A 24,813-nucleotide genomic window follows, 5' to 3' on the forward strand; every position below is an offset into this window, starting at 1 on the left:
GCAACATGGAAACACCAGCTGTATTGTATGGAGAGGGGAGCTGTTAATTGTGGTCAGCTTGAACAATCGTAATAACCACTCCAGGACAGCAGAAGAAAGCAGGCCCAGCTAATAAAGACCAGCTCCAACAAAGCACGTCATGGCAAAGGGGAAAAAGCATCCAATTGTGTTCGCAAAAAAATTACAAAAAAGACTGCAAACTTTTGCACTGAATGATGGTAGATGTTTAAATAGATGTTTGTTAAGTAACATGCAAACAATATATGTGAAGTACGTTTAACTGAATTGTGCGAGTGTATGTAATGCTTTTTCTACTAAAATTAACCCAGGTGGGTAAAATAATAATAATCCTTGCATTTGATATAGCGCCTTATCATGTCTTCGAGATGTCTCAAAGCACTTCACAGAATATACTGTAAAGTGAATTGACTGTATATTTTGTGGGCGAAACGCGGCAGCCAATTGCACACAACAGTATCCCACAAACATTTAAGGAATATTTACCTCCATAAATGCGATCCGCCAATCGACTTTCAACAACAAAAATTATATTTGTATAGCGCCTTTCATGTCAGGAGGACATCCCAAGGCATTGAACAATCAGTGTTTTGGATCCGAGCTGGGGGTCGGGATCCGGGAGGGTGGAGCACAGGGGAGAAGGAGGGTGATCGAAGGCACAGCCAAAGAGGAGATCTTGAGACGGCTCTTGAAGGAGGCAAGGGGGGAGGCAAGGCAGAGGGACTGCGTGATGGAGTTCCAAATGGTGGCTGAAGGTCTGCCTGCTAATGGTGGGACGAGCGAGGTGGGGGAGACAGGAAGCAGGCAGGTTGGTAGGAGGTTAGGAGGTCACAGAGGTAGGGGGGAACAAAGCCATGGAGGGCTTTGAAGGTGAGTACTAGGATCTTGAACTGTATCCTCTGTGTGATGGGAAGCCAGTGGAGTTGGGCAAGGATGGGGATGCTACGGTCACAGAGCCTGGTGCAGGAGAGGACACGGGCTGCAGAGTTCTGGACGATCTGCAGCCCATGGAAGGAGGAGTTGGGGAGGCCGACAAGCAGTGAATTTGCGTAGTCGAGCCTGGATGTTATGAAAGCGTTATGAGGGTTTTGGCGGCCTGAGGTGTGAGACAGTGGCGGAGCCAGGCAATGTTGCGGAGGTGGGGGAAGGCAGAGCGGGTCATGGCATGTGGGATAGAAAGGATAGTTGAGGGTCAAGCAAGACCCCAAGGTTCCAGATTGGCTCAGTGAGGTGGAGTGTGCATCCCTGGTTGGTGATGCTGTCAGCGCCTGAGGTGAGGAGACGCTGATTGGAGTCAATCAGGAGAGCCTCGGTCTTGTTGACGTTCAACTGAAGAAAGTTAACTCTCATCCAGGATTTGATGTCTGACAAACATTCTGTCAGGACAGCAGTGGTCCTGGACCTGGGGGTGGAGTCAGAGAGATACAATTAGGTATCGTGTGCATACATGTAGAAGTTGACCCCGTGTCTGTGGATGATATCACCAAGAGGGAGCATATAGATATTGAACAGGAGAATATTGAAGAATAACCGGATTTGTATTTACTGCTAGGTAAATAGAGGCGTTTGGAGTAAGGAAACTTGCCCAACATTTTGCTCTGCTGGGAATTGAACCCAGGTCCTCTCGCTTGTGAGGCAAGTGCTCTAACCACTGAGCTAGAGGACTCCAAAATGGTGTCACCATAGTCTCACCTGTGGCTAATCAGCGATTTATGGTTGACAACACTGGTGTAAAGCATGTCATGTTTCTTACCTGTGAGTAACTACACATGAAACAATTGTAGCTTCTTCAGCCCTAAACCAACATGCCAAATTTCATGTCGAATGATGTTAGACGCAAAAGCATTATATTTTGTTTCTAACTTTCAAAATCTATTTTGATACTCCAATGCAATAATGAAGAAGTGCATTGTCGGAAGTGCTGTCCTCCAGATTAGACATTAAACTGAGGTCCTGTTTGCCTGTTCAGGTGGACGTTGAAGATCCCATGGCATTATCTGAAAAGAGAAGAGTTTCTCTCCTCGGGTCCTTGACAAATTATCCCCAGACAAAATTGGTCATTCACGTGATGGCTGCTGTGTGCAAATTGGCTGCCACAAAGGGGCATAGTCTCAGAATCCGTAAAATAATTGTTACAGTTTGAAAGTTATACTTAGTGGTTATTGAGGATGGATTAGCAGAAAAGGGAACTGGATTAACATTTGAGAAGTAAGAGATATGAGAAAACAGCTTGAATGTGGCTAGGGATTAACAAAAAGGGCAGCTTTAAAAACAACCATAGCAGCAGCACTACCACAATGGGTTGAATGTCCTCCTTTTGTGCTGAAACTGTTTCTTTGTTATTAAAATTTGGATGGAATGGATGCTCTGGTCACAATTTCTCAAAATCCTTTGAAAAAAGGAATTCTGCCAAAGAACTAGAGAGTACCAATACCAAATATTACATCTATACAAAATGCGAACAGAATAAGACTGGGAATTGTAGTGGCCAATTAGTCTTACCTCAGGGAAACTTCTAGCGTCCATATTACGAGATAAAATTTTGGAACATTTGGAAAGTCAGCAAATGTTCAAGGAAAGTCAGCAAGGATTTGTAATGGGCAGATCTTATTTGACTAATTTCATTGAATTTGTAGTAAATATGAATTTTCAGAATGCATTTGTTAAAATGCCATGTAGAAACTGGTTTAAAAAATAAGAAACATGTTATTAAAGGTAAATTGGTGTCATGGATAAAGGTATGGTTGAGGGTAATTTCTAAATTTGCTAATTATAACAAATTAGGGCTATAGCAAACTATAAGAAAGAATGCAGGACACTGAGGGAAGCACACAGAATATTGTGCAAAAAGTCAGTGTTGAAAAATGTGAAGAAGCATATTTTGGGAAAACAAAGAAAGGATTCCACACTAAAGCCATAGACATATTGAAGAGCAGTGAGATCCAGTTAACTTTCAACTTGTGGATCACGGTTTTCAATTTCCAATAAGTAGGATTTAGGCGTTTCACTTTAAAAGGTTCTGGTGTCCCACTAACGAGGAATTGAAAAGTCCATGAAAATTTATTTGTGAGCCATAAATCCAATAATAATAATAAAAATAATGATAAGCATTTGATATAACACCTTATCATGTTGTTGAAACATCTCAAGGCGCTTCACACAATATACTGTAAAGTGAATTGACCTTGCCTAGCTTCACAGATGTTGGGGGGATGCATCTTCAGCACATCTGGATACATTGATGTATTCATTTCATATATGCTGCAAAATTAATGGCATTGAAGACAGAACAACATGCCTCAGGAACTTCATGCACAACTACAAGGCACTTAAATACATGAACCAGAATTTGGATATAAGAATTTGATATATAGAGTTAGAAACAAAATCTTGTAATGTCTGAAAGATAAATGACAATAAATGAAACACCAATATTCTCTATACTCAAAACATAAGAGGTATTGTAACAGTAATAACTTAAAATTATTACAGAAACATGAGTAACACTTACAAGAATACCCTTGCAAACGGCATTGTTCAAGAAGGTTGTGGAAATTAGTCAAACCGTCAAAAAAAAGTACAGCCAGACAAGCAAATATGATGGTGTGCAGATATGGCCTTCAAGGATATTTTGCTTTAACGGTATTTCAGGAAGCAAAAAGAACCCCTTGATGGTGCATTAGTATTTCCAAGTTAGCATAAATGTGATTTTTTTCTCTAGAACATCGGTATTAACATATTTCGTGCAAACTTGTCTCTCACGCCTCTCTCACCACTATAACCCGCATGAAACACACAACTTGCTCCCTCGACGCAATCCCGACCCCTCTCCTTACCTCCTGACTCCACCTCCTTGCCCCCTACTCACAGACAACATAAACCTCTACCAGTTCATTGGCACCGTTCCTACTCCTTTAAAAACGTCCGTCATCACTCCTATCCTTAAAAAAACCCTCCCTGGACCCATCCCTGCTCTCAAACTACCGCCTCATCTCCAACCTCCATTTCCTTTCCAAGGTCCTGGAATGAGTTGTTACTTCTCAGCTTTGCTCCTTCCTCTCCCGCCACTCCTTTCACTAACCCCTCCAATCGGGTTTCCGTGCCACCCACAGCACAGAAACAGCCCTGGTCAAAGAGACAAATGACATTTTGTCTATCTGTGACCAGGGCTCCCTCTGCCTCCTCGTCCTCCATGACCTCTCTGCTGCCTTCGATACCGTTAACCACTCTATTCTCCTTCATCACTTCTCCTGTCACCTCAACCTTCATGGTTCTGTCCTTGACTGGTCCAGATCGTACCTCTCACACCGTCTCTGCTTCATCTCCACAAACGGCTTCTCCTCTAGCCCCTACGCTGTCTCATGTGGCGTTCCTCAGGGCTCTGTCCTTGGTCCCCTCCTCTTCAATATCTATATGCTCCCTCTTAGTGACATTCATCTGCAGATATGGGGTCAACTTCCATGTATGTGGATAATAATAATAATCCTTGCATTTGACATAGCGCTTTTCACGTCTTCTAGATGTCTCAAAGCGCGTCACAGAATAGACTGTAAAGTGAATTGACTGTACATTTGTGGGTAAAACGTGACAGCCAATTGCGCACAGCAGTGTCCCACAAACAATCGTGGATTGAAGTGACCAAATTATTATTGTGTTTTTTTCTTGAGGGATTATTATCAGGCGTATAATAATTATAATAATAATTATACCTATTGTCCTGGAGTGCTGAAATTCTGCACAGGAGAATGGTACATGCTAAAGCACGAGTGTTTTTATAATCAACCATTTCATTGATTATGGAAGTGATTAATGGAATAGTCATATGTATTGAAACACCTTACCAGGCATCATTTCTTATTTAACAACAAAATTACATTTGCATAGTGCCTTTCACTTCGGGAGGACGTCCCAAGGGGCTGGACAGTCAGTGTTTCGGACCAGAGCTGAGGGTCGATATTGGGGAGGGTGGAGGATAGGGTCTTGAAGGAGGCAGCGTCTTGAAGGAGGCATGGTCTTGAAGGAGGGGGCGAAGTGGAGGGCCTGGGGGATGGAGTTCCAGAGGGTGGGGACAGAGTGGCAGAAGGCCCGCCCGCCAATGGGGGTGAAAACAGCATTAAATTTGGATTACATCTTTCAGACATTGATAAAAACCACACAATACATACTTTCTTGACATCAGTGAGTAGTTAAATGTTACAAATATAGTAAAGATCAATATTTTATTTATAAACCTTTGTAGGTGTCAGCCTAATTCAGTCAGTAGCACTCTCACATCTGAGTCAGGTCAGGGGCTCAAGCACCATTTCAGGGCTTTGAGCTCACTGTCGACATTGAGCTTAGTACAGTCCTGAGAGAGCGCTGCACGGTCGATGGAGCTGTTTCTCAGATGAGACATTGAACTGAGGTCTCTGTTCAGCTGGATATTAAAGATCCAATGGATTATTCTAAAAAAGAAAGGAATGTCTCCAGGTGCCCTGCCCTAAATAAAACTGATTTGTGAGACACTGCTCTGTGCAAATTGGCTGCCCCTACAGTAAATTCTGTGAAACTCTTTGAAATGCAATTATTATAACAATTTATATTTATATATCACCTTTCATGTCAGGAGAATATCTCAAACCACTTCATATAATTGACTGGAATCTCAAACTGGGGGAAGGGATAGCTGAGGAGAGTTGGGGAAGAGGATACCAATAATAATAACAATCATAATAATCCTTGCATTTGATATAGAGCCTTATCACATCTTCAAGATGTCTCAAAGCGCTTCACAGAATGTACTGTAAAGTGAATTGACTGAATATTTTTGTGGGCGAAATACAGTAGCCAATTGCACACAGCAGGGTCCCACAAACAATTGTGGATTGAGTGACCAAATTATTATTTTTTGATGGAATTAATAATCCGGAAAAGCGATCACTAATCGACTAACAACTGAGTTCCTACTTGCTGCTAGGTAAACGGAGGTGTGTGGAGTAAAGAAACTTGCCCTTTGTTTTGATAAAAAATGTGATCAGAAGCAGAGTCGAAAAGATTGGATTTTGGGTAGGCATTAAAGGTGAGTAGGAAGGAGACAGGATGGAGTTCTAGGGAGCTGGAGCAAAATGCTGAAAGCTCATTCACAGATGCTGAGATGGATCAATAGCAGCAGATACTGGTTAGTGAATGCTGCTCTTCTAAACACAGATTAGAAGGAACATTTTTTTAAATTTAGTTTACAATAAGCATATTTTTCAAACGTAAGACATCACTGAACTATAATAGTCTTTAATATGAAGGGCATTATGAGTATACATTTCAAAATCCACCAGAGGGCGCATTTTACTTTAATTGCAAAGGGATATATCGGTAATAGTATCCCCTAACAATACAATATAAAATTTCTGCTCTTGTTCCATCAGGATTTTTTTTAGTAAAACACAGATAGCACCGAAGTGTAAGTTTGTTTGTTTTTCTTATTTGTTATTTGTTCAGTGAAAGTAAAAGTAAAACTGTTCTTTCCCTGTCTGATCCCCTCAACAGACAATAACAGGTTGCACTTATATAACACCCATCATGCAAGATAGTGTCATTCACTGCAAGATGCGCAACCTCAGTATTATCTTGCTATTATGATACATAAGGGGGGGGTGCAAGAGTTACAGGAGGTAAGCAGAGTCTACTTGTAGCTGAACTGGCTCGCAGGTGACATGGTTGGCAACAGAATGTCAGAATCAAGCCAACCCTCTGTGGCAGTCTCAGTAGTCCAGTTCCAAAGCCCGGCAAATCTGCAGTACTCCAGGGTACTGCTTATGATCGCAAGCCAGGCTGTGGGCATTCTGGCCTTTAACTGGCAGTCGGGATCAGGGGGCGGAATGAGGGGCTGTGATTGTTGGACTGGGCTGTCAGTCAGTTAGCAGGGGGGCTGTGGGCGGTTGGGATAGGCAATGTGATGCGAAAATGTTCGGGTGAGTCAGACGACTTTGGCCAACCTTAAAGTTATTGGAGATGGGGGGGGGGGGGGGGGGGGGGGCGTTGGTCAGGAACCCCAATGACCTCCCACTGGCTCAGAACTGAATTGATCCTCATGAGTTGGTTGTAGAATAAGCTGAGCATTGGAAGACCATCCTGTACATCACATGCAACTTAAATTCATGTTGCCTTTGTACAGTCCTGCTTGATGCCAATTTACATTCCTTTGTGGTGGTGTACTTTATTTTAAATTCTATCAAACCCTATGAGATTCGTTTTAAAATTTGTAAGAATTATTTAAAATGTACTGATGTCACTGGACTTCACTGCACAAACTCAAGATTATTCAAAACTCTGCAGCTCATGTCCTCTTCCGCACTCAGCTTCATGATCTGATCATCCCAACCCTCATCTGGCTTCACTGGCTCCCCATTCCCCAGAGGATTCAGTTCAAGATCCTCATCCTCGCCTTTAAATCCCAGGTCTTAATATTTTTCCAATAAAACTTATTCCTTTTTTTAAAAAAATCTACTCCGCACCCCGCTTCTTGAATTTCTGTATGCTGTAGACCATAAATGGTAGGGAACCAACTTCTAACCTCCACCAACACCAATTTGACCGGACAAGCTGAGAGGTAGACACTGATAAATTTGAGCTGTCTATGCCCGATTTTCCTTTCTTTTTCCTATCTTTAAGAGCATACCCGGGCTCTAGTTGATACCATTCTATGATTACATAATTGCAATTGTTGTTTCACTGCACAGTGGCCATGCAGAAACCACACCTCACCTATTTGTAGCTCACTGCACTGTCTGTACACTGTATGCTGTGTTCCTGTCCCAGTAACCATAATAATGTTTATATACAAACCTAAACTGCAGATTACATTTTCACCCTGGCCTAAGGAATATGTTACAGTATTTTGAATAATACTGTGAAAAATAACAGATGAAAAAAAAGAGAAATGATGTATTCACTTCTTTTTTCTTAGAAAATCCCCAAATGAAAGAAACTGCTACAGAATATGAACCAATGAGTCAACGCATAATTCTCCATTCCTGTTGTGAGGGATTAATGACCGCTGAAGCTCCATAATGAGTATGTTTTAACTGAAAACATGAAATGTGAAACCATGAAATGTAGTTTGAAATGAGGAAGTATTATCAAGCAAAATTAACAGACTATGAAAAAATACCCAAGTGGCAGCAAGTTGCAGTCAACATCTTTTCAATTACTCTTCTATCACTTTTTTTTCCTTGATTATATAAGTTTTAGCAGTCTCCACTGACTGAATTACTCTTTCATTGGCTTCCAGTAGAAAACTACATAAATATTAGAGCATTAGTCTATGTGATTGTATGGAAATTTAGATGCACAATGGGTTCCCACAAATGTTGCACATTTCCTGTTAACAACATGTGGTTTTGTACCTACTAATATTGAATATTATCTGTGCTTGACATCAAGATGCTACATATTTTTAAGTGTTCTTAATTTCCGACCACAACCATAGTGGGCAATTTCAGTAAAAAATATTTTCTGATTNAAAAAAATTGTAATTCAAATAGACAGGTGCGATTGTGTCATACAAAATGAAGCTAATGTTTAGGAATTAATTTCTTAAGCCAGAACTTCCGATCCTTATGCTTGTATTTATTCCTGGTATCAATGATTGTTGAAACAAAATAGTTTCACGTTTGGCCGTTTTGACTGTAGGATTGATAGGACAAGTATTTAACACAGGTACAAACATTAATTTCACATTAATGTACAGTATCTGACCTTTGGATGAGACGTTAAACCAAGGTCCTGTCTGCCTCTTCAATTGGACTTTAAAGATCCCATGGTACTATTCGAAAAGAGAAGGGAGTTTCTCCCAGTGTCCTGGCCAACAATCCCCCAAATAAAATTGGTCATTCAGTTCATCGCTGTTTGTGGGACATTGCTGTGTACAACTGGCTACTGTGATTCGCCCACAAAATACATAGTCAATCCACTTTACAGAATTTTCTGCTTTGAGACGACTCAACGACATAAGGCACAATATTAAAAGCAAGGATTATTATTAGTACGTATCAAATGCAAAACATTTGCTGCTGAAGAATATCAAACACAAGGAAAACAACCAATGAAACGCATCGTCCAAAAAACCCACAGCGTAAGAATTCACAAACTATAAATGGTAACATTACTTCCTGTCACATGCATCAATCTGCACTCAAGTCTACTGCTAGTTTAGAACACTGGAGAAGTACAAGAAAAAGGGAACTCAATTTTTCTCTGTATGCTCTTTCCTTCTTGAATAAGATTTCTTCGCCTCTTGTTGTCTAAAACAATTAAATCCTAACAGGTAAGGTAAGCTTGTATTTTAAAAACATTTTGATATCTTGCTGTGTTGAGTCGGATGTTTAAGCAAACAAAACTGTAACAAGTAGGCAAATCTTCCCTGAGAAACAAAATTTAAAGAACGATTAGAACCTGTGCTGTAAGAACCTCAAATATCAGAGTTCAATGATTTTCATAGCCTTGTAAGGAAGATGTGATCTTTAACAGAGCTGCTAATGCAACTGTTTCTAATGTGACCTTTGTTTTTATAAATAAATAATTCATAAATTCAACACATCTATAAAAAAAAGTGTTTTACAGCTGTTGAAATACTTTGAAGTGTTATGACGTCAATTTTGTCCAAAATAGACAGTTGTACGTTTGTTTCCATTTAAATATTGATGAGGACATTCATGAATTCAAATTTGATTCAGTTGTACCATGCAAATGCTCTGCTGTAAATTCATGGGTTTGTGTTTCTGCATCTTACCTCTGAATTTCTGAACAGCATTACTATAGATAACAGAGTATTTCAAAATACAGTATAATAACTGCACTTTGTTATGTAATCAAGTTGACAACATCATAAGCAATTACCACAAATGGTTTTTCAAAATAATCTTGAACTGTTTGTTCACAACTGAGAACGATTTTTTTAAAAAAAGCTATGTAAACACACAACCAGGCTGCATTTTCAATTGCCCTCTATCCTCCAACTCAAATGATCACAATTATGATTATTTTGGTCATCTTTTGCTTTCTATTCATTAAAAGTAATATGTACTTAAAAAGTGGGTGCTGGTATACAGAGATACTGAGCCTGAAACTGTCAGGGAGATGAATTGATATTCGCAGTTAATACTGAAGCAAAGCTGACTGCTTCTCAATTGATGTACGATTATCATTTAATATGCCAACTAGCAAGGAATATTAAAGAAATATTCCTACGGAGAGGAATATTAAACAGCATGGGGAGCAAGTGGGATTAGATGAGGTGGTTGATAAAAAAATTCTTACATTTGATATAGCGCCTTTCACGTTGGGAAGACATCTCAAAGCACTTCACAGGATATATAATAACCCTTGCATTTGATATAGCAGCTTATCATATCATTGAGATATCTCAAAGCGCTTCACAGGATATACTGTAAAATGGAGTGACTGTATTCTGTAGATAAACATGATTGAATAATCTTTCTTTTCTTATTCAAAAAGGAAATCTTACTTTCCTTTTCGAATAAGTCATAGAATCTTTAACATCCACCTGAACAGGCAGCCAGGACCTTGGTTTAGTTTCACCAAAAGCACGGCACCCTTGTCATTGCAGCATGCCACCAGCACTGCATTGGAGATTCAGCCTAGTCCTGATGAGGGGCTTGAACTCACAACCTTATGAGTGAGAAGCAAGAGCGTTACCAGACTGACACACATGTAGAAAAACATCAGTGTAGACTTGATAGGTGAAATGTTGCTCAAAAAAAAAGCTAAATTACATAGTTACCCAGAAATTTCCAGGGAAAAATAGTTAAAAATTAATAAAGATTGAAAGAACATTAATTAAAGTTGTTCACATCAATTGTTCTAAATCAAATATTGTATTTCCCAATTAATAGTTCGAGTCCAACATTATGAATTTATAATAAATAATAATCCATGCATTTGATATAACGCCTAACACTTTGTTGAGACATCTCAGAGTGCTTTACAGAATATATTGTAAAGTGGATTGTCTGTGTATTTTGTAGGCGAAACGCGGCACCCAATTGCACACAACATGTCCTTCAAACAGTCGTGAATTGAGTGACCAAATTCAGAAAGCATTTGGGGTTATTACACATCTCTTTCTGGGTCTGACATTCTAGCTTCCTGATCCAGTGTGTCATTTGCGCCATGTTTCCATGGTTAGATACTCCAGTCTAGATATTAGTATCCAATACAGTGGTGGCCAACCTTTTGATCGGCGAACAAAATAAATGTTCTTGATTGAATATTTCTTGATTTATGGCATATATCAAAAAAAAGAAACAAAAACATTGATTAAACAAAATGTAATCACCCAGACAAGTGCGAATGTTCGGAGGGCCAATTCTGGCCCATGGGCCATGGGTTAGCCACCACTGATCTAGCATCTGAGTAAGTCTGCTGATTGTGAAATGGGGGCGGTTTGTTGAAGGTCAATGTGGCCAACAAAATGTTGAGTTTCCATACTCAACCTCAAACAGCAAAGAGGGCAGTTTGAATTATGAAAAGCTATTTCTTTAAATTTAGTTCAGGGGAAAGCATTTTGTAAACAAATGCTCAAGTATAAGATAATTATAAGCTTCTATCCTAAAGCATTCCTTTCATTTTTCTCTGGTGAAAGATTTGGGTAAAAACTTTTTACATATGAAAACTTCATTTTGTAGCTCATCTAAATTAGTTTGAAGAAAATTCAACTTTAGAACCAGCAAGTCATTTGCAATAATTGATTTTCCAGTTGTGCCTATAATGCCTATTTCGCTCAATAACTTGATAATATTCTATTTTGAAATTTGATTAATCTATCTAACTATTCTATATAGAAGTACATGGCACAGGAACAAGCCATTCAGCCCAACTAGTCCAAACTAGTGGTTATACCCTACAGGGGCCTTTGATCTCTCAATCCCCTTTATTGCCTTCTCCCTCCTCTTAAATATATTATTTGTTTGACTTTTCTCTGAAATTTTAATTTCTGTTCTTTTCATATCACTTCAATGTAGGGTTAAGATCTTCAATGAAAGTTTCAAGTCACCACTTCTAAAATGCTAAATCTAAACCTTAACCTCTCTAACCTGCAACCACAAGAGTTCAGAATTGGCGCTACAATATTTTATAGCATCCTTTTCATAATTGGACTGATTGTCAACATCACAGCAATATGGGTTTTCAGCTGCACCACCAAAAAAGGAACATCCGTAAATATATACATGATGAATGTGGCTTTGCTGGACCTGATTTTCATAATACTGCTGCCTTTCCGCATGATCTACTATGTGAACAATTACTGGCCCTTCGGTGATGTTTTCTGCCAAATCAATGCAGCTCTTACTATATTTTATCCAAGCATCGCTCTTTGGCTCTTAGCTTTCATCAGCGTCGACCGTTACATGGCAGTGGTGCAGCCCAAACATGCTAAGGAACTTCGTCACATCGGGAAAGCTGTGGCAAGTTGTTGTGGCATCTGGATAATGACCTCTGTGTCAGTTCTGCCGTTCATGTTTTCAAAGAACAACCCTGACAAAGCCTCAAATTTTACAACCTGCTTGAAAATGCTCGACATAATTCACTTGAAAGAGGCAAACATTGTGAACTTTGTTCGACTGATTTTCTTCTTCCTTCTGCCTCTCTTCATTATGATCGGATGCTACTGCATTATCATTAACAGTCTCTTGAAGGGGAAAACATCTAAACTGAAGCCAAAAACCAAAGAAAAATCTATCAAAATAATTGTGACACTTATTATTCAGGTGCTGTTTTGCTTTGTTCCATTTCACATCTGCTTTACGTTGTTACTGCTACAAGGTGACCGTTACGATTTCAATGCCTGGGCTGCCTTTACTACGCTTTTGATGAATCTCAGCACATGTCTCGACATAATCTTGTACTATATAGTATCAAAGCACTTTCAGGCCAGAGTCATCAGCGTCATCTACTATCGAAACTACCTGCGAAGTGTCCGAAGAAAAAGTTTTAGAAATGGAAGCTTTCGCTCACTGAGCAAATTGAACATCAGTGATATGTGAATAATCAAACCTATCAATCTCTCATATGGAAGAAAAGAAAAAAAACTGAAGAGGATCAATGTGTGAATAACTCCTTATATATAATTTTCTAAACACTGAATATTTGAATATTCTGAATATTTGGCCTATGAAATTCTTCTGCATATCTTAATCGTTTCAACAACAACCTGCATTTATGTAGCGCCTTTGACATAGGTAAGCGCCTTGGAGCCTGATGCTGATCTGAGGGGAGGTGATCATAAGCACGGTCAAAGGTCTTCAGACATGATCTGAAAATGGGGAAGGAGGGGGCAAGGCAGAGAGATTGAGGGTGAAAGTTCCAAAGGTTCGGGATGTAATGGCTGAAAGCACGGCTGCCGATAGTGGAGCAGAGGGGCGAGGGACAAACAGGAGGCTGGAGCCAGCCAAGCAGAGGCAGCAGGTAGTGGAGTGGTCAATAACCAGGTCAGAGAGGTAGGGAAGTTCCAGGGCATGAAGGTTTTGTAGATGATTGTGCAGATCTTTAAGTCAATCCGTTCTTTGATAGGGAGCCAGTGGAGCCTGGCGAGGACTGGTGTGTTGAGGTTACAGAGTTTAGAGTGGGTGAGTATATGGGTGACAGAGTTTGAATTTCACCCTTGTGCTTCTTGAATTTATAACTTTGTGTTCTCTATGTGGAGCTTTCCTCCAGCTAACTGTGTGTGGTGAGGGGGTGGGGGGGAGAGTCTACGGTAGATTTTGCAATATGAAAAAATACGGCTGAAGGGCCAAATGGCTTTTTGTCATCCCATACTTTATGTTCTTAAGGTAACATCTAACTCAAAAGCACTTATGGGAAGAAAAATTATAAGGATCTTCTAGCATTTAGAGTTCAGGACTAGAAATGCACAAATAGGCCAGTTGTATCACACAGTTTATGTGGGCTTGATGCAATTTTCACTTTCAACTTTTACAAACTGTACAGTATAAGTGCAGTTTTAGCAAATCCTATGCTAGCTTAGATAAGCAGTGCAAGACTGCTTCAAGAAAATGCACTGTAACTGAAGTTTAAATTTAGTCAGTGGAAAGCAAGTCCTTTGATTGAACATTCAAGTTTAAAAACCTCTGGCACTGTTTGCAAAAAATGTTATTTGCAGCAAAAAGAACTGACTCTTTATTCCCATTGAAATTCAATCCTGAATATGAATGGCCGTTTATGTGCTTGCATCTGCTTTTCTAGCACTCAGCACAGGGAAAAATTATCTCCAGTCTGCCAGGACACATCACTCGATTAGAGCCGTTACAGTAATAATTCTTGTATGTGATGCTGCATCTTAAAATATTATTGAAATATCTCAAATTGCTTGACAGAGTTTTCTATAAAGTTGAGAAATTGTATTTGTAGGCAAAGGTAGCAGCCAATTTGCATCCCAGGATAATCCACAAATAACCATGTTTTATTTGGAGTATTGTTCGCCAGGAGACCAAAAGACTTTTTGTTTCAAATAGTGCCATGGAATCTGTAATGTCCAATTGAACAGATAGACAGGACCTTAGTCACATGAAGGACAGAACCTCCGACAATGCAGTGCTCCCCAAGACCTACAATGAATGTCAGCGTAGACCAGCGGTGGGCAAAATATGGCCCGTGGGCCATATCCGGCCCGCCAAATGATTCTATTCAGCCCGTCATTGTGTCTAGCAATAGAAAAAATTATAGGTTGTTCAGTCTCAGTAAGGATCAGTTTTAAATGCGTCCCTTATGTTTCTTACTTTTGTCACAGCATTGATTTTTAATTGCTAAAGTCGTTAGTTTTTTTCTCCACAAATTTCACATTTGAATCAGACCGGGAACATCAGCCAATCACACTGCTTAGTTATGCACACACTCCCTTAAGTGTTGAATCAGGCTGACGTCAGAAATGTACGGATCGGCAAATTTTCAAACACGCGTGCGACAATACTTTTCACTAAAGAGGACATTAATTCGAAATGAGTTTATCAAAGAAGCGGAAAGTGGATGCCGAAGGCCGAATATTCAACAAAGATGGATTTCTAAATTTTTTTTTACCAGTGTGGGTGGAAAAGCTGTGTGCTTAATTTGCAAAGAAAGTGTGGCAATGCTCAAAGACTACAACTTGAATTACCATTTTGAGAGCAAACATGCTTGCAAATATAAGAACATTCCTGCTGAAGAAAAAGGAAAGAAAGCTGATGAGATTGTTGTTCGAATGCAAAAAGAGCAAAGCACTTTCACAATACAATTTGCGTCCCAGGATGAGATTACAAGAGTGAGTAACGTGATTGCATACAAAATCACCAAGAACAGCAAGCCATTCTCTGAAGGAGAATTTATAAAGGAATGTATGGTTGACTCTGTCTTGATTTTATGCCCAAACAAGAAAAAACAATTTGAAAACATTAGCTTGAACTATTGTGAGACATGTCAAGGATAAATCTGAGAACCTGTATCTGCAGTTACAAAATAAAGTAAGCAATTTTGCATGTTTTTCACTGGCACTCGATGAGAGTTGTGATGTCAAAGACACAGCCCAGTTGATAATTTTTATTCGAGGTATCACCAAACATTTTGAGCTCACAGAAAAATTGGCATCAATGCAGTCATTCAAAGATACGACAACTGGAGAAGACCTTTGGATGCAGTAATTAAGTATATCTTAAAATTAGGAGTGGAGTGGAAAAAATTGGTGAATGTGACCACCGATGGAAGCCCAAATCTGATAGGCAAAAATGTTGGGTTACTGAAAAGAATTCAAGATCAAGTCAAAGAAACAAATCCAGAACAGAATATTGTTTTTCTACACTGCATTATCCACCAAGAGGTCCTCTGTAAGAGTGTTCTAAAACTAAGCAATGTCGTGGACACAGTTACGAAAGTGGTCAACTGCATTCGAGCAAGAGGATTAAACCACAGGCAATTTGTAACTGCTTGAGGAATTGGAATCCGAACACATGGATGTTCTGTATCACACAAATGTTAGTTTAGGAAAGGACTTGAAAAGAGTGTCGGAACTGAGAACAGAGACTGAATTATTTTTGGACATGAAACAAAAAGATTAGTATTTCCCACTGCTGAATGATGCGAATTGGCTCTCTGATTTTGTACTTGCTGTTGATATCATGGGCCACATGATGAACTGAATTCAAAACTGCAACGGAATGGGGCCTTTGTGCACGATTTGTATTGCAGTATCAAGTTATTTATGACAAATTTATTTCTTTTATCGTGTCAGATAGGAAACAGGCTGTTCGCACACTTTCCAACATTGCAGCAAATTACTGTTTGCGATCAAGGCCTTAAAAAGTATACTTCATCACTACTTGATCTGCATGCTGAATTTTCTCGCCGATTACAGGATTTCAATTTGATCGAAAATGACCTGTCTTTGGTCTCTTCACCTTTCTCATTTGATGTTGACAAATTCCCATTTGACCTCCAACTCGAGCTTATTGATCTGCAATGTGATCCATTGCTTACGGAGCAATTCAAATCAGTGCCGCTTCCCAGTTTTTTACACCTCTCTTAATGAATATACCTTTCCAAAAATAAAGGCTCAAAGGACGCTTGTGCTGTTTGGATCAACACACATATGCGAGGAGACAATTTCTGTGATGAAATTCAATAAATCAAAGCATAGATCTGCAATGACTGATGACCACCTTCCAGCATTACTCCGCACTGCAACAACGGAGACGATGCCTGACTTAAATTGTCTGATTAACTCACATCAGTGCTTTCATTCTTCCCATTGAGTGAGTTTATTACATTCTCATCAATATGTGAATGAATAAATATTGAATAAATGTCTGCTCAATGAGTTGTTTTTATTTAATTTAATGAATGTCAATTATATAGACTTTATTTTATACATGTACAAGTGTAAGACTTGATTTTGAGCTATTATTAAGCATTTGCATCTATAATAATAATAATAATCCTTGCATTTGATATAGCGCTTTTCAAGTCGGGAGGACGTCCCAAAGCGCTTCACAGAATACACTGTAAAGTGAATTGACTATATAAAGTGTGTGGCCTGCGAAGCTTACCAAAACTCGTGAAGTGGTCCACCAGCCACTATGAGCTCAAAGCCCAGCATGGATTTGAATCCACAACCTTCTGACTCAGAGGTGAGAATGCTACCAATTGACACCTGCAATAAAAATGAAGCACTCCCTAACTTTAAACCACTTGTGATCTTCCTGCAGTTGGTTACCACAGATGTAAATAGATTTTGTTTGAATAGCACTTTTTTCATGATTTTTTGCTGCAACTTCTGAAACTTGCTGCTCTATTTCTGTACTTCCTTGTGTCTAGTACTGAATCCACTGTCCAAGTCAACATCAAACAGATGTACTAATTGACAGACATGTGGCCATGATACAGTCATCATAAACCTGCATCAAGTGTCAATCTTGGAAAAGTCTGAGCTTCAAGGCACGGCAATGAAAAAATGTGACAAAGTTGGTGAAAATTGGGATCAAAACCCTGGTTCTTTTAACAAATAATAAATTACACATTTGTTCATTATTTCATTTTTGTGGAACTTTTTATAAAGATTGTTGCTAAAGAAATATATTGGTTTTGCTTGTATTCATAGAATCCCAAATGTGAAATTGTTCTGATTACATCAAAGAAAAATGAGAAACATAACAATGTTGAATACAGATTTATTCCACCCTGAAGGCACATAGACTGATCAGTAGGATCTTAACACAGCCAAGATCTTCTTCCTAACTGATGCTTTTTTAAAAATATGATAAAAGTTGTTTCTTTTTTTCTTGATTGCTAAGTTCATAGAGCCACTGAGCAGTGTTTATCTGAATCATACAGATTAGATTGGTAAAGTCCCACATTCAAGTCCCCAGTATGTGCTGAGTTAGTTAATCTAGGTCAAAACCACATTTCACAAGATCACAAGTTTAGTTTGGATAAAGAAGGCCCTTTGGCCTATCTGATGTTATCCTTCCTGAATACCACACAACTATCCTCCCATCACAGCATCAAGCAGCTTCTTAAATGAGTCTAGGATCCTGACAAACTGTTCCAGTCGTTAATTATCATCTGGATAAAGAAAATGTCCTGGTATCTGACATGAAACTGCTCTTTGCAGCCCTAAAGCTATGATCACTTGTTTCATTACCCTGGTGTATCCTAAAGTACTTTTTCAGTGCCATGTATAATGTTATACACTCTATCAGGTCCCCTCTGAGTCATTTTCTCTCAAGACTGAAGATTACTAGCCTGTCTAATCAGTGCTCGTAGCTGATCCTCTAAAACTGGAGATCATCCTCAGTATTATTATTATTATTACTCTCTTCTGCACTGCATCTTGAACCTGGCAGTCCCCTTATGTGATCATGACTGGAACTCTATACTGTACTCTGGGTGTGGCCTGACCAGAGCACTATACAGCCTAAGACTGAGGGTATAAAATGTTTTAAAAAGTTACTGATATTGTAATTCAGCACTGCAAAGTTTGTGACCCGTTTCACTACTGCATCTTCTAAACAATACTTGTTTCCGTATTACACCAATACCAAATATGCAGTAATGTTTCAAGATGAATAATGCCTAATAGAATAAAGGAACTGTTATGCAGCCAAAGGGAACTGTTATGCAGCCAAATAACTCACAGTATTAAATGTAAAAAAAAAGTTTTAAAAATCCTACGATGGTGCTCAAAAAACAACAAAATTACATTTATACGCCTTGGAGGACGTCCCAAGGTGCTGGGCAGTTAAGGGTTTACACCCAAGCTGGGGGTTGGAATCAAGAGGTGTGGAGGGTAGGGAAGGTGGCCAAAAGCACGATCAAAAAGGTAAGGCTTGAGACGTGCCTTGAATGAAGAAAGGGAGGGGGAGAGGCGGAGATACGCCAGGATAGAGTTCCAGCGGTTGGGGGCAGAAAAGCTGTCAGCCCGTCGACCAATGATGAAGCCAGCATCCTAGTGCTGATCGAGTGGAGGGAGGCAGACAGGTTGATATGGTGTTAATAGATTGCAGAGGATCAAGGCCATGGAAGTCTTTAAAAGTGTGGATGAGGATTTTAAACTCAATCTGAGAGATGGGGAGCCAGTGGAGCCCGGCGAGGATGAGAGTGATTAGTTCATGGAGCTAGGTATGAGAGAGTACACGAGCTGCAGAGTTCTGAATAACCTGCAGCTTGTGGAGGGAAAAGTTGGGATGTCTGAAGAGCAGAGAGTTAGCCTGGACATAATGAATGCATGAATGAGGGTCTCGGTGGGCTGAAGAGAGAGGCGGTAGCAGAGATGGGTAAGATTGCAGAGGTGAGGGGAAAGCAGAACGGGTCATGGCATGAATGCGCAGCTTCAAGTTGATAGTTGAGCGTTGAACAGGACACCAAGGTTGGGTCTGTGAGGTGCCGTGTGCATTCGTGAATGGTGATGCCATCAGTGCTTGAACTCAACATTTTCACAACAAACTTTGTTGTATTTAAAGTTTACTGAACAAGATTACATTTGTCTTTTTTGTTTTTGAGTCCTAATGACCAGGACCTTAATAGCTAGAAGTTACATTGTAGTAGAAATTAATATCTGTAAAACAAAATTATATACAGATATTTCTTGTTCTTTTGCTGTTGTCTTAAGGAGTAAAAATGTGAATACAATATCTGAACATGGTGCAAATTAAGTACATTGTTTGCCTAAATAAATATCACTGCAACTCAAAGTAATTCCTTATGCAAAACACTTTGAGAAAGTTTTCCTTAATAAGGAGCTCAATGAAATATAAACATCATTGCTCTTCAGAATATTGCGTATCGCATTCAACATACAGAGTTTAGTCTTTAAATGTCTTCAGAAATCACTGCCTGAAAACATTTGACAATGATTGGCTCCAAATAGCTGTAGCATCTCACTTTCGACAACAGCTCCAAAAAACAGCTTTTATCATCTGTTTGTGGTAATATGCTACTGACATTGATATCACATGTTTAATAGTCATAGCAAATTCAGAAAGGATTTTTTAACAGTATCAGTAATGCAGGACAGGAATGCAAAATGTGGCATGTGGAAATATCACTGGATAAGATTGTCACATCAACCAAAAATGCAGTCAAATGCAGTTAATAGCTGCCACTAGTCTAAGGTGGGCAGCGGCAGGGAGAGTGGATATCCATAACCCATGCCAAAGACCATAATTTTGGTTGATATAATATCATTGGTGATATCATTTGGCATATTCTGCCACCCACCACATCAAGTCAGCCATAGGAAAGAAGCATTAGGATATCAGCACTTCTCATCACACAAATCTACTACTATCTGGTACCACATCAATTAGTCATAAGTGTACAACTCCTTTCTTTTGACAAAACAAAAATAGATAAATCAATTGAGTTACTCAAATGATAATAATTGCTGTAATGATAATGAGTAAAACAAACTATATAGGTATAAACTATTGAAACAAATGCATTGTAAAATATTTAGCATTTCACTTATAAGCCACTGTTACAATATTAGGTCCTATTCTAACATAACCTCACAAGAAGAATGATGAATTCAAAATTCTCTCTGGGTGTCAGTGTTCTGAATATTTTTGTTAAAACTTTTACATCTATGCATTTTAACGGACAACTTAAGATTTAGGAGCACATATATGAACATAATTACCTATGACCTAGGCCAACAGAAAATTCCCCGATTTTCCCAAGCAATCCACTACAGACAACCCCTCTGCTACAGACAACCTCTTCCGCTACAAACCCCGCCCCCACCGGTACCAACAACCCCCTCCGCTCCTAACACCCCCCCCGCTACTAACACCCACCCCACTACTAATACCCCCACCCCGCTCCTAACATCCACCTCCGCTCCTAACACCCCACTTCACTCCTAACACCCCACTTCGCTCCTAACACCCCCCTCCGCTCCTAACACCCCACCCCGCTACTAATACCCCCTCTGCTACTAACACCCACTCCTAACACCCACCCCACTACTAATACCCCCACCCCGCTCCTAACACCCACCTCCGCTCCTAGCACCCCATTTCGCTCCTAACACCCCCCTCCACTCCTAACACCCCCCCCCCACCCCCGCTCCTAACACCTCCCTTCGCTATTAATATGTACAGTTGTTTACTCAACATCACTATGTGGGCAGGGCAGCTCCAAAGGCGCATGCACGGTGCAGTGCGAGCGGGAAACGGACTTTGCTCACCTCGAGGCCCTGCTGTTGAGAATGTCTGTGTCACTCTCCCATCTGTATGTGTGTGTGGGTGTCTATGAGCATGTGTCTCTCTGTGTCTGTGAGTGGCTATGAGCATGTGTCTGTGTATCTGTGCATGTCTGCAAGTGAGTCTGTTTCTGTGAGTGAGTGTGTGCCTCTAGTGAGTGCGTGTGTGAGTGAGTGCGCATCTGTGAGTGAGTGCGCATGTCTGCGAGTGAGTTCATATGTCTGCGAGTGAGTGCGCATGTCTTCAAGTGAGTGCGCATGTCTGAGAGTGAGTGTGCATCTGCAAGTGAGTGTCTCTCTGTGAGTCTCTCTGTGCCTGAGTGTGTCTCTCTGTGTGTCTATGAGTGTGTGTCTCTGTTTCTGTGAGTGTCGCTCTGTGTACCCGTTTCTCACTCTCTGTAAGAAAGTATTAANTTTTTTTGCAACAATCTAATATGTGTTATTTCTTCATGTTTAGTTTTCATCAATAAAGTGAAAAAAATGTGGGTTGGCAGTAAAATGTACCACAATAGAACCAATTGACCCAAGCAATTTTCCGCAAATTTTATCAAATTTTGCCATAATTTTTGACAAATATTTTCACAATTTTCTATTGATCCTGCCTATAACTTTGAAAAACAATAGGGATCAGGATGAGGTAGAAACAAAATCTAAACACAGTCTCTATGAACTCTAATGAGTGTTTCTGCTCAAAAAATATATTTTAAATAAAACTTTCCAGAAGAAAGCAATCTATCTTTCCAACAAGACAAGTTACTGTATTTTCAAACTATAGAAAGAACTGGGAAGGGGGGAAAAAAATCATTGCAAACTTACAATCCAGATGGCAAGATGTTCACAGACATGTCAAATGCAAGTTTCAGGGCTTCCACAAGTAGGAAATCAAAGAATGCGGACAGCACCCAAGAACCTAGTAGGAAAGACTTCGAGAGATGAAACAAAATATTAAATGCAATAAAATGACAATTGAAACAGCTGAAAACTCAAAATTGATTAGTATGAATAACATAGTCGTTATCACTTATGATAATAATAATAATAATAATAATCCTTGCATTTGATATAGCGCTTTTCACGTCGGGAGGACATCCCAAAGCGCTTCACAAAACACACTGTAAAGTGAATTGACTGTATATTTGTGGGCGAACGCGGCAGCCAATTGCGCACAGCAATGTCCCACAAACAGTCATATGGATTGAAAATGACCAATTTATTATTGTTTTGTTTTTTTGGAGGGATTATTATTAGGTGTGTGGAGTAAGGAAACTTGCCCAAGGTTTTGCCCTGCCTGGAATTGAACTCAGGTCTCTCGCTTGCAAAGCGAGTGCTCTAACCACTGAGCCACAGGACTCCACAATGATGATCATAGTTATAGTTATTTTTCATATTTGTGTACTTATGATGCAACACACCATTCTCTTTACAATGGGCAGTGAATGGGAAACGATTTGCATGTTCGAAGAAATGAAAGTGCAAATAAACCAAATGCAGACTCGGGAGGAAGTACATTTTGTTGTCAGTAACTGTCCTGAATACAGTAATACTTCAAACAGCTGTGAGTTATCAGATTTGTCCACTGGTCAGCATTTTCTTCTTGTTCTCTCTTTGGCAGTAACTCTTAAGACACTGCTTGCACTTCATGGTTTAAAAAACGAGGGGTCTCTACAGGTAATTATCATAAGCAGGCACCCGAGCTTCTTTTTTTACTCTCTAGTTTAAAGGTAATGGAAGCCAATTACGCATTAGCAAACATCACCAAATTCAGCATTAACCCTGCCACTTCCTGTGTAGTAGCTCAGTACTACCGTCAGGCAGTATCTTTTCCCACTAGGCTAGCATCAGAGCCCAGATTAAACATATGGAATAAGAGGAGCAGCAGGTAACTCTAACTGTTTCTGAGATCTTTAAAATAAGATTAAAGAGATCAACTGCTGATACTTACTGCAAATTTCTGACTGCCATATCGTCTTTCAAAAATTCTAAAATTGTAAATAAGAAGGCAACTGCAGAATACATCTTTCAGATCCAGGCAAATAATCCTCGCAGATATCAGTCTCCATATCTGAAATAGATTAAAAGTTAAAAGCACAAATTCAAATCAAAACATTTAAATTTTAGCTCCAGATTTTTCACTAATATATCAAATCATGCAAACACATAAATAAGATTGCTCTTTATACCTCTGTATTCATTTTGCCAGGTGACTGTAAATCATCATCTCAGCTCATACCTTTTCAATTGAGGAACCTTGCCCTTTGACTTTTTTTAAAAAAGATTACCCCATAATATTTACTGTTCTGATTTTATACTGAAAAAGCTATATAAAATAAATATCTTTGGGGAAGTCTAATAAATGTATTCTTATAATGGCACACGCATTAATAAATACAGCAAAAGCAATTGGACATTCACCTCAAATAATACTTCAGAACTATTTTGGAAAGAACATTTGACAACTCACAAGTTAAAAAAAACTGAAGGAGGTAAGAAATTCCATAATCTTGAAGTTATGGGAAAGACTGGATTGCAGATGGTGTGATGAATTAGTAGATTTAAAATGATAAGTTTGTGTCTGAAGCTCATGAGGAAATTATGAAATGTTATTTTTTGCATAATTTAATCCTCATTTTGGGATGTTGTCAATGCAAATCGTGTGCAATGACAGAAATTAATTATAAACACAATATTGCAATATGCAAAAGTTACAACCATCAAGGAATTTCCCTCAGTTGGTACTGCCTGAAGTGAAACTAAGACATATGCAACCAAAGCCAATGAAATGAAGGACAGGGAAACTTAAAAATATAATCGGCCACGAAACCCATTAGCTTCACTAACTAATATTAACATCTGGTAACTAAATCACTAAGGTTTTCTTGGCCAGCCGGGTATCTGATACATGTGGAAACCCATCCCTATACTTAAAGAGTATCTGAACCAAGCTGAGATTTCCATGCATCCCACCTGCACGTCGAAATCCCTGATTATTGGAATGGAATGCGGATTGCCTTCAGCGTGGTGGCCTCTTCAAGGAAGGCAAGGTCCTAATTCGTGTCAAGCTTGTGGCACACAAGACCTGTGTGCAAACAATCCTCCTTTATGGACCCGAGTTCCTGGGAATGTAGCAGAGAGGCTTCCTCCGACCCATTTGCAAAGTGCAGGAGCAAGCAGTAAGGTGGATTTGTGGCGAACACGGGAAGTGGCTGCAGGGAGGGAAAGCTCCAACCTACACTGACTTGTTGCTAAGCACCGTGGGTGGAGGTGGCTTCACAGCGGACACGTCTATTTGCCAAGGCCCCTCACAAGAGGATCTAAAGAAAAGCCTTGTAATATTACTTTGGAAATCATCAGCCATCGTTATGAATTATTTCTAGCTTTCCACAAGAATGGGATCCCAGTTCAGGAAAAAGGCCACTATGAAGAAATAGTCTCACTGGAACCACTCTGTATTGTGCCTCTTTGAAATCTCATTTTCATCAATTTAATTTTACTTATCCAGCATGTGGCATGAAAGAATAAAGAGCTGCAGAATGGAATCAATATCCCATTTGTAGTGCTGGTAATTCACAAGTGAA

At 39.5% G+C, this 24,813-nt stretch overlaps 2 protein-coding genes across 3 annotated transcripts in view; one reads left to right on the plus strand and one right to left on the minus strand.

Moving 5' to 3' along the window:
• The window catches only part of ubac2 (UBA domain containing 2), a 96,716-nt gene that overhangs the window by 60,414 nt on the left and 11,489 nt on the right, over positions 1 to 24,813 (minus strand). The window contains exons 3-4 of the mRNA XM_042334605.1: positions 23,181 to 23,300; positions 22,055 to 22,161 (exon numbers count right to left, since the gene is read on the minus strand). Of these exons, the coding sequence (XP_042190539.1) occupies positions 22,055 to 22,161; positions 23,181 to 23,300 (227 nt within the window). The remainder of the gene's footprint in view (positions 1 to 22,054; positions 22,162 to 23,180; positions 23,301 to 24,813) is intronic.
• On the plus strand, positions 9,122 to 13,250 carry gpr18 (G protein-coupled receptor 18). Of its 2 annotated transcripts, none has more exons than XM_007906301.2 (2): positions 9,122 to 9,324; positions 12,036 to 13,250. In XM_007906301.2, exon 2 carries the CDS (start codon positions 12,078 to 12,080, stop codon positions 13,056 to 13,058), a length of 981 nt encoding a protein of 326 aa, XP_007904492.1. In that variant the 5' UTR covers positions 9,122 to 9,324; positions 12,036 to 12,077; the 3' UTR covers positions 13,059 to 13,250. The 2 variants fall into 2 exon arrangements, with proteins under 2 accessions (XP_007904492.1, XP_007904491.1); XM_007906300.2 differs by having other exon boundaries at positions 9,122 to 9,319.

Source organism: Callorhinchus milii, unplaced genomic scaffold (assembly GCF_018977255.1).
Source record: "Callorhinchus milii isolate IMCB2004 unplaced genomic scaffold, IMCB_Cmil_1.0 Scaffold4, whole genome shotgun sequence".
Taxonomy (NCBI): Eukaryota; Metazoa; Chordata; class Chondrichthyes; order Chimaeriformes; family Callorhinchidae; genus Callorhinchus; species Callorhinchus milii.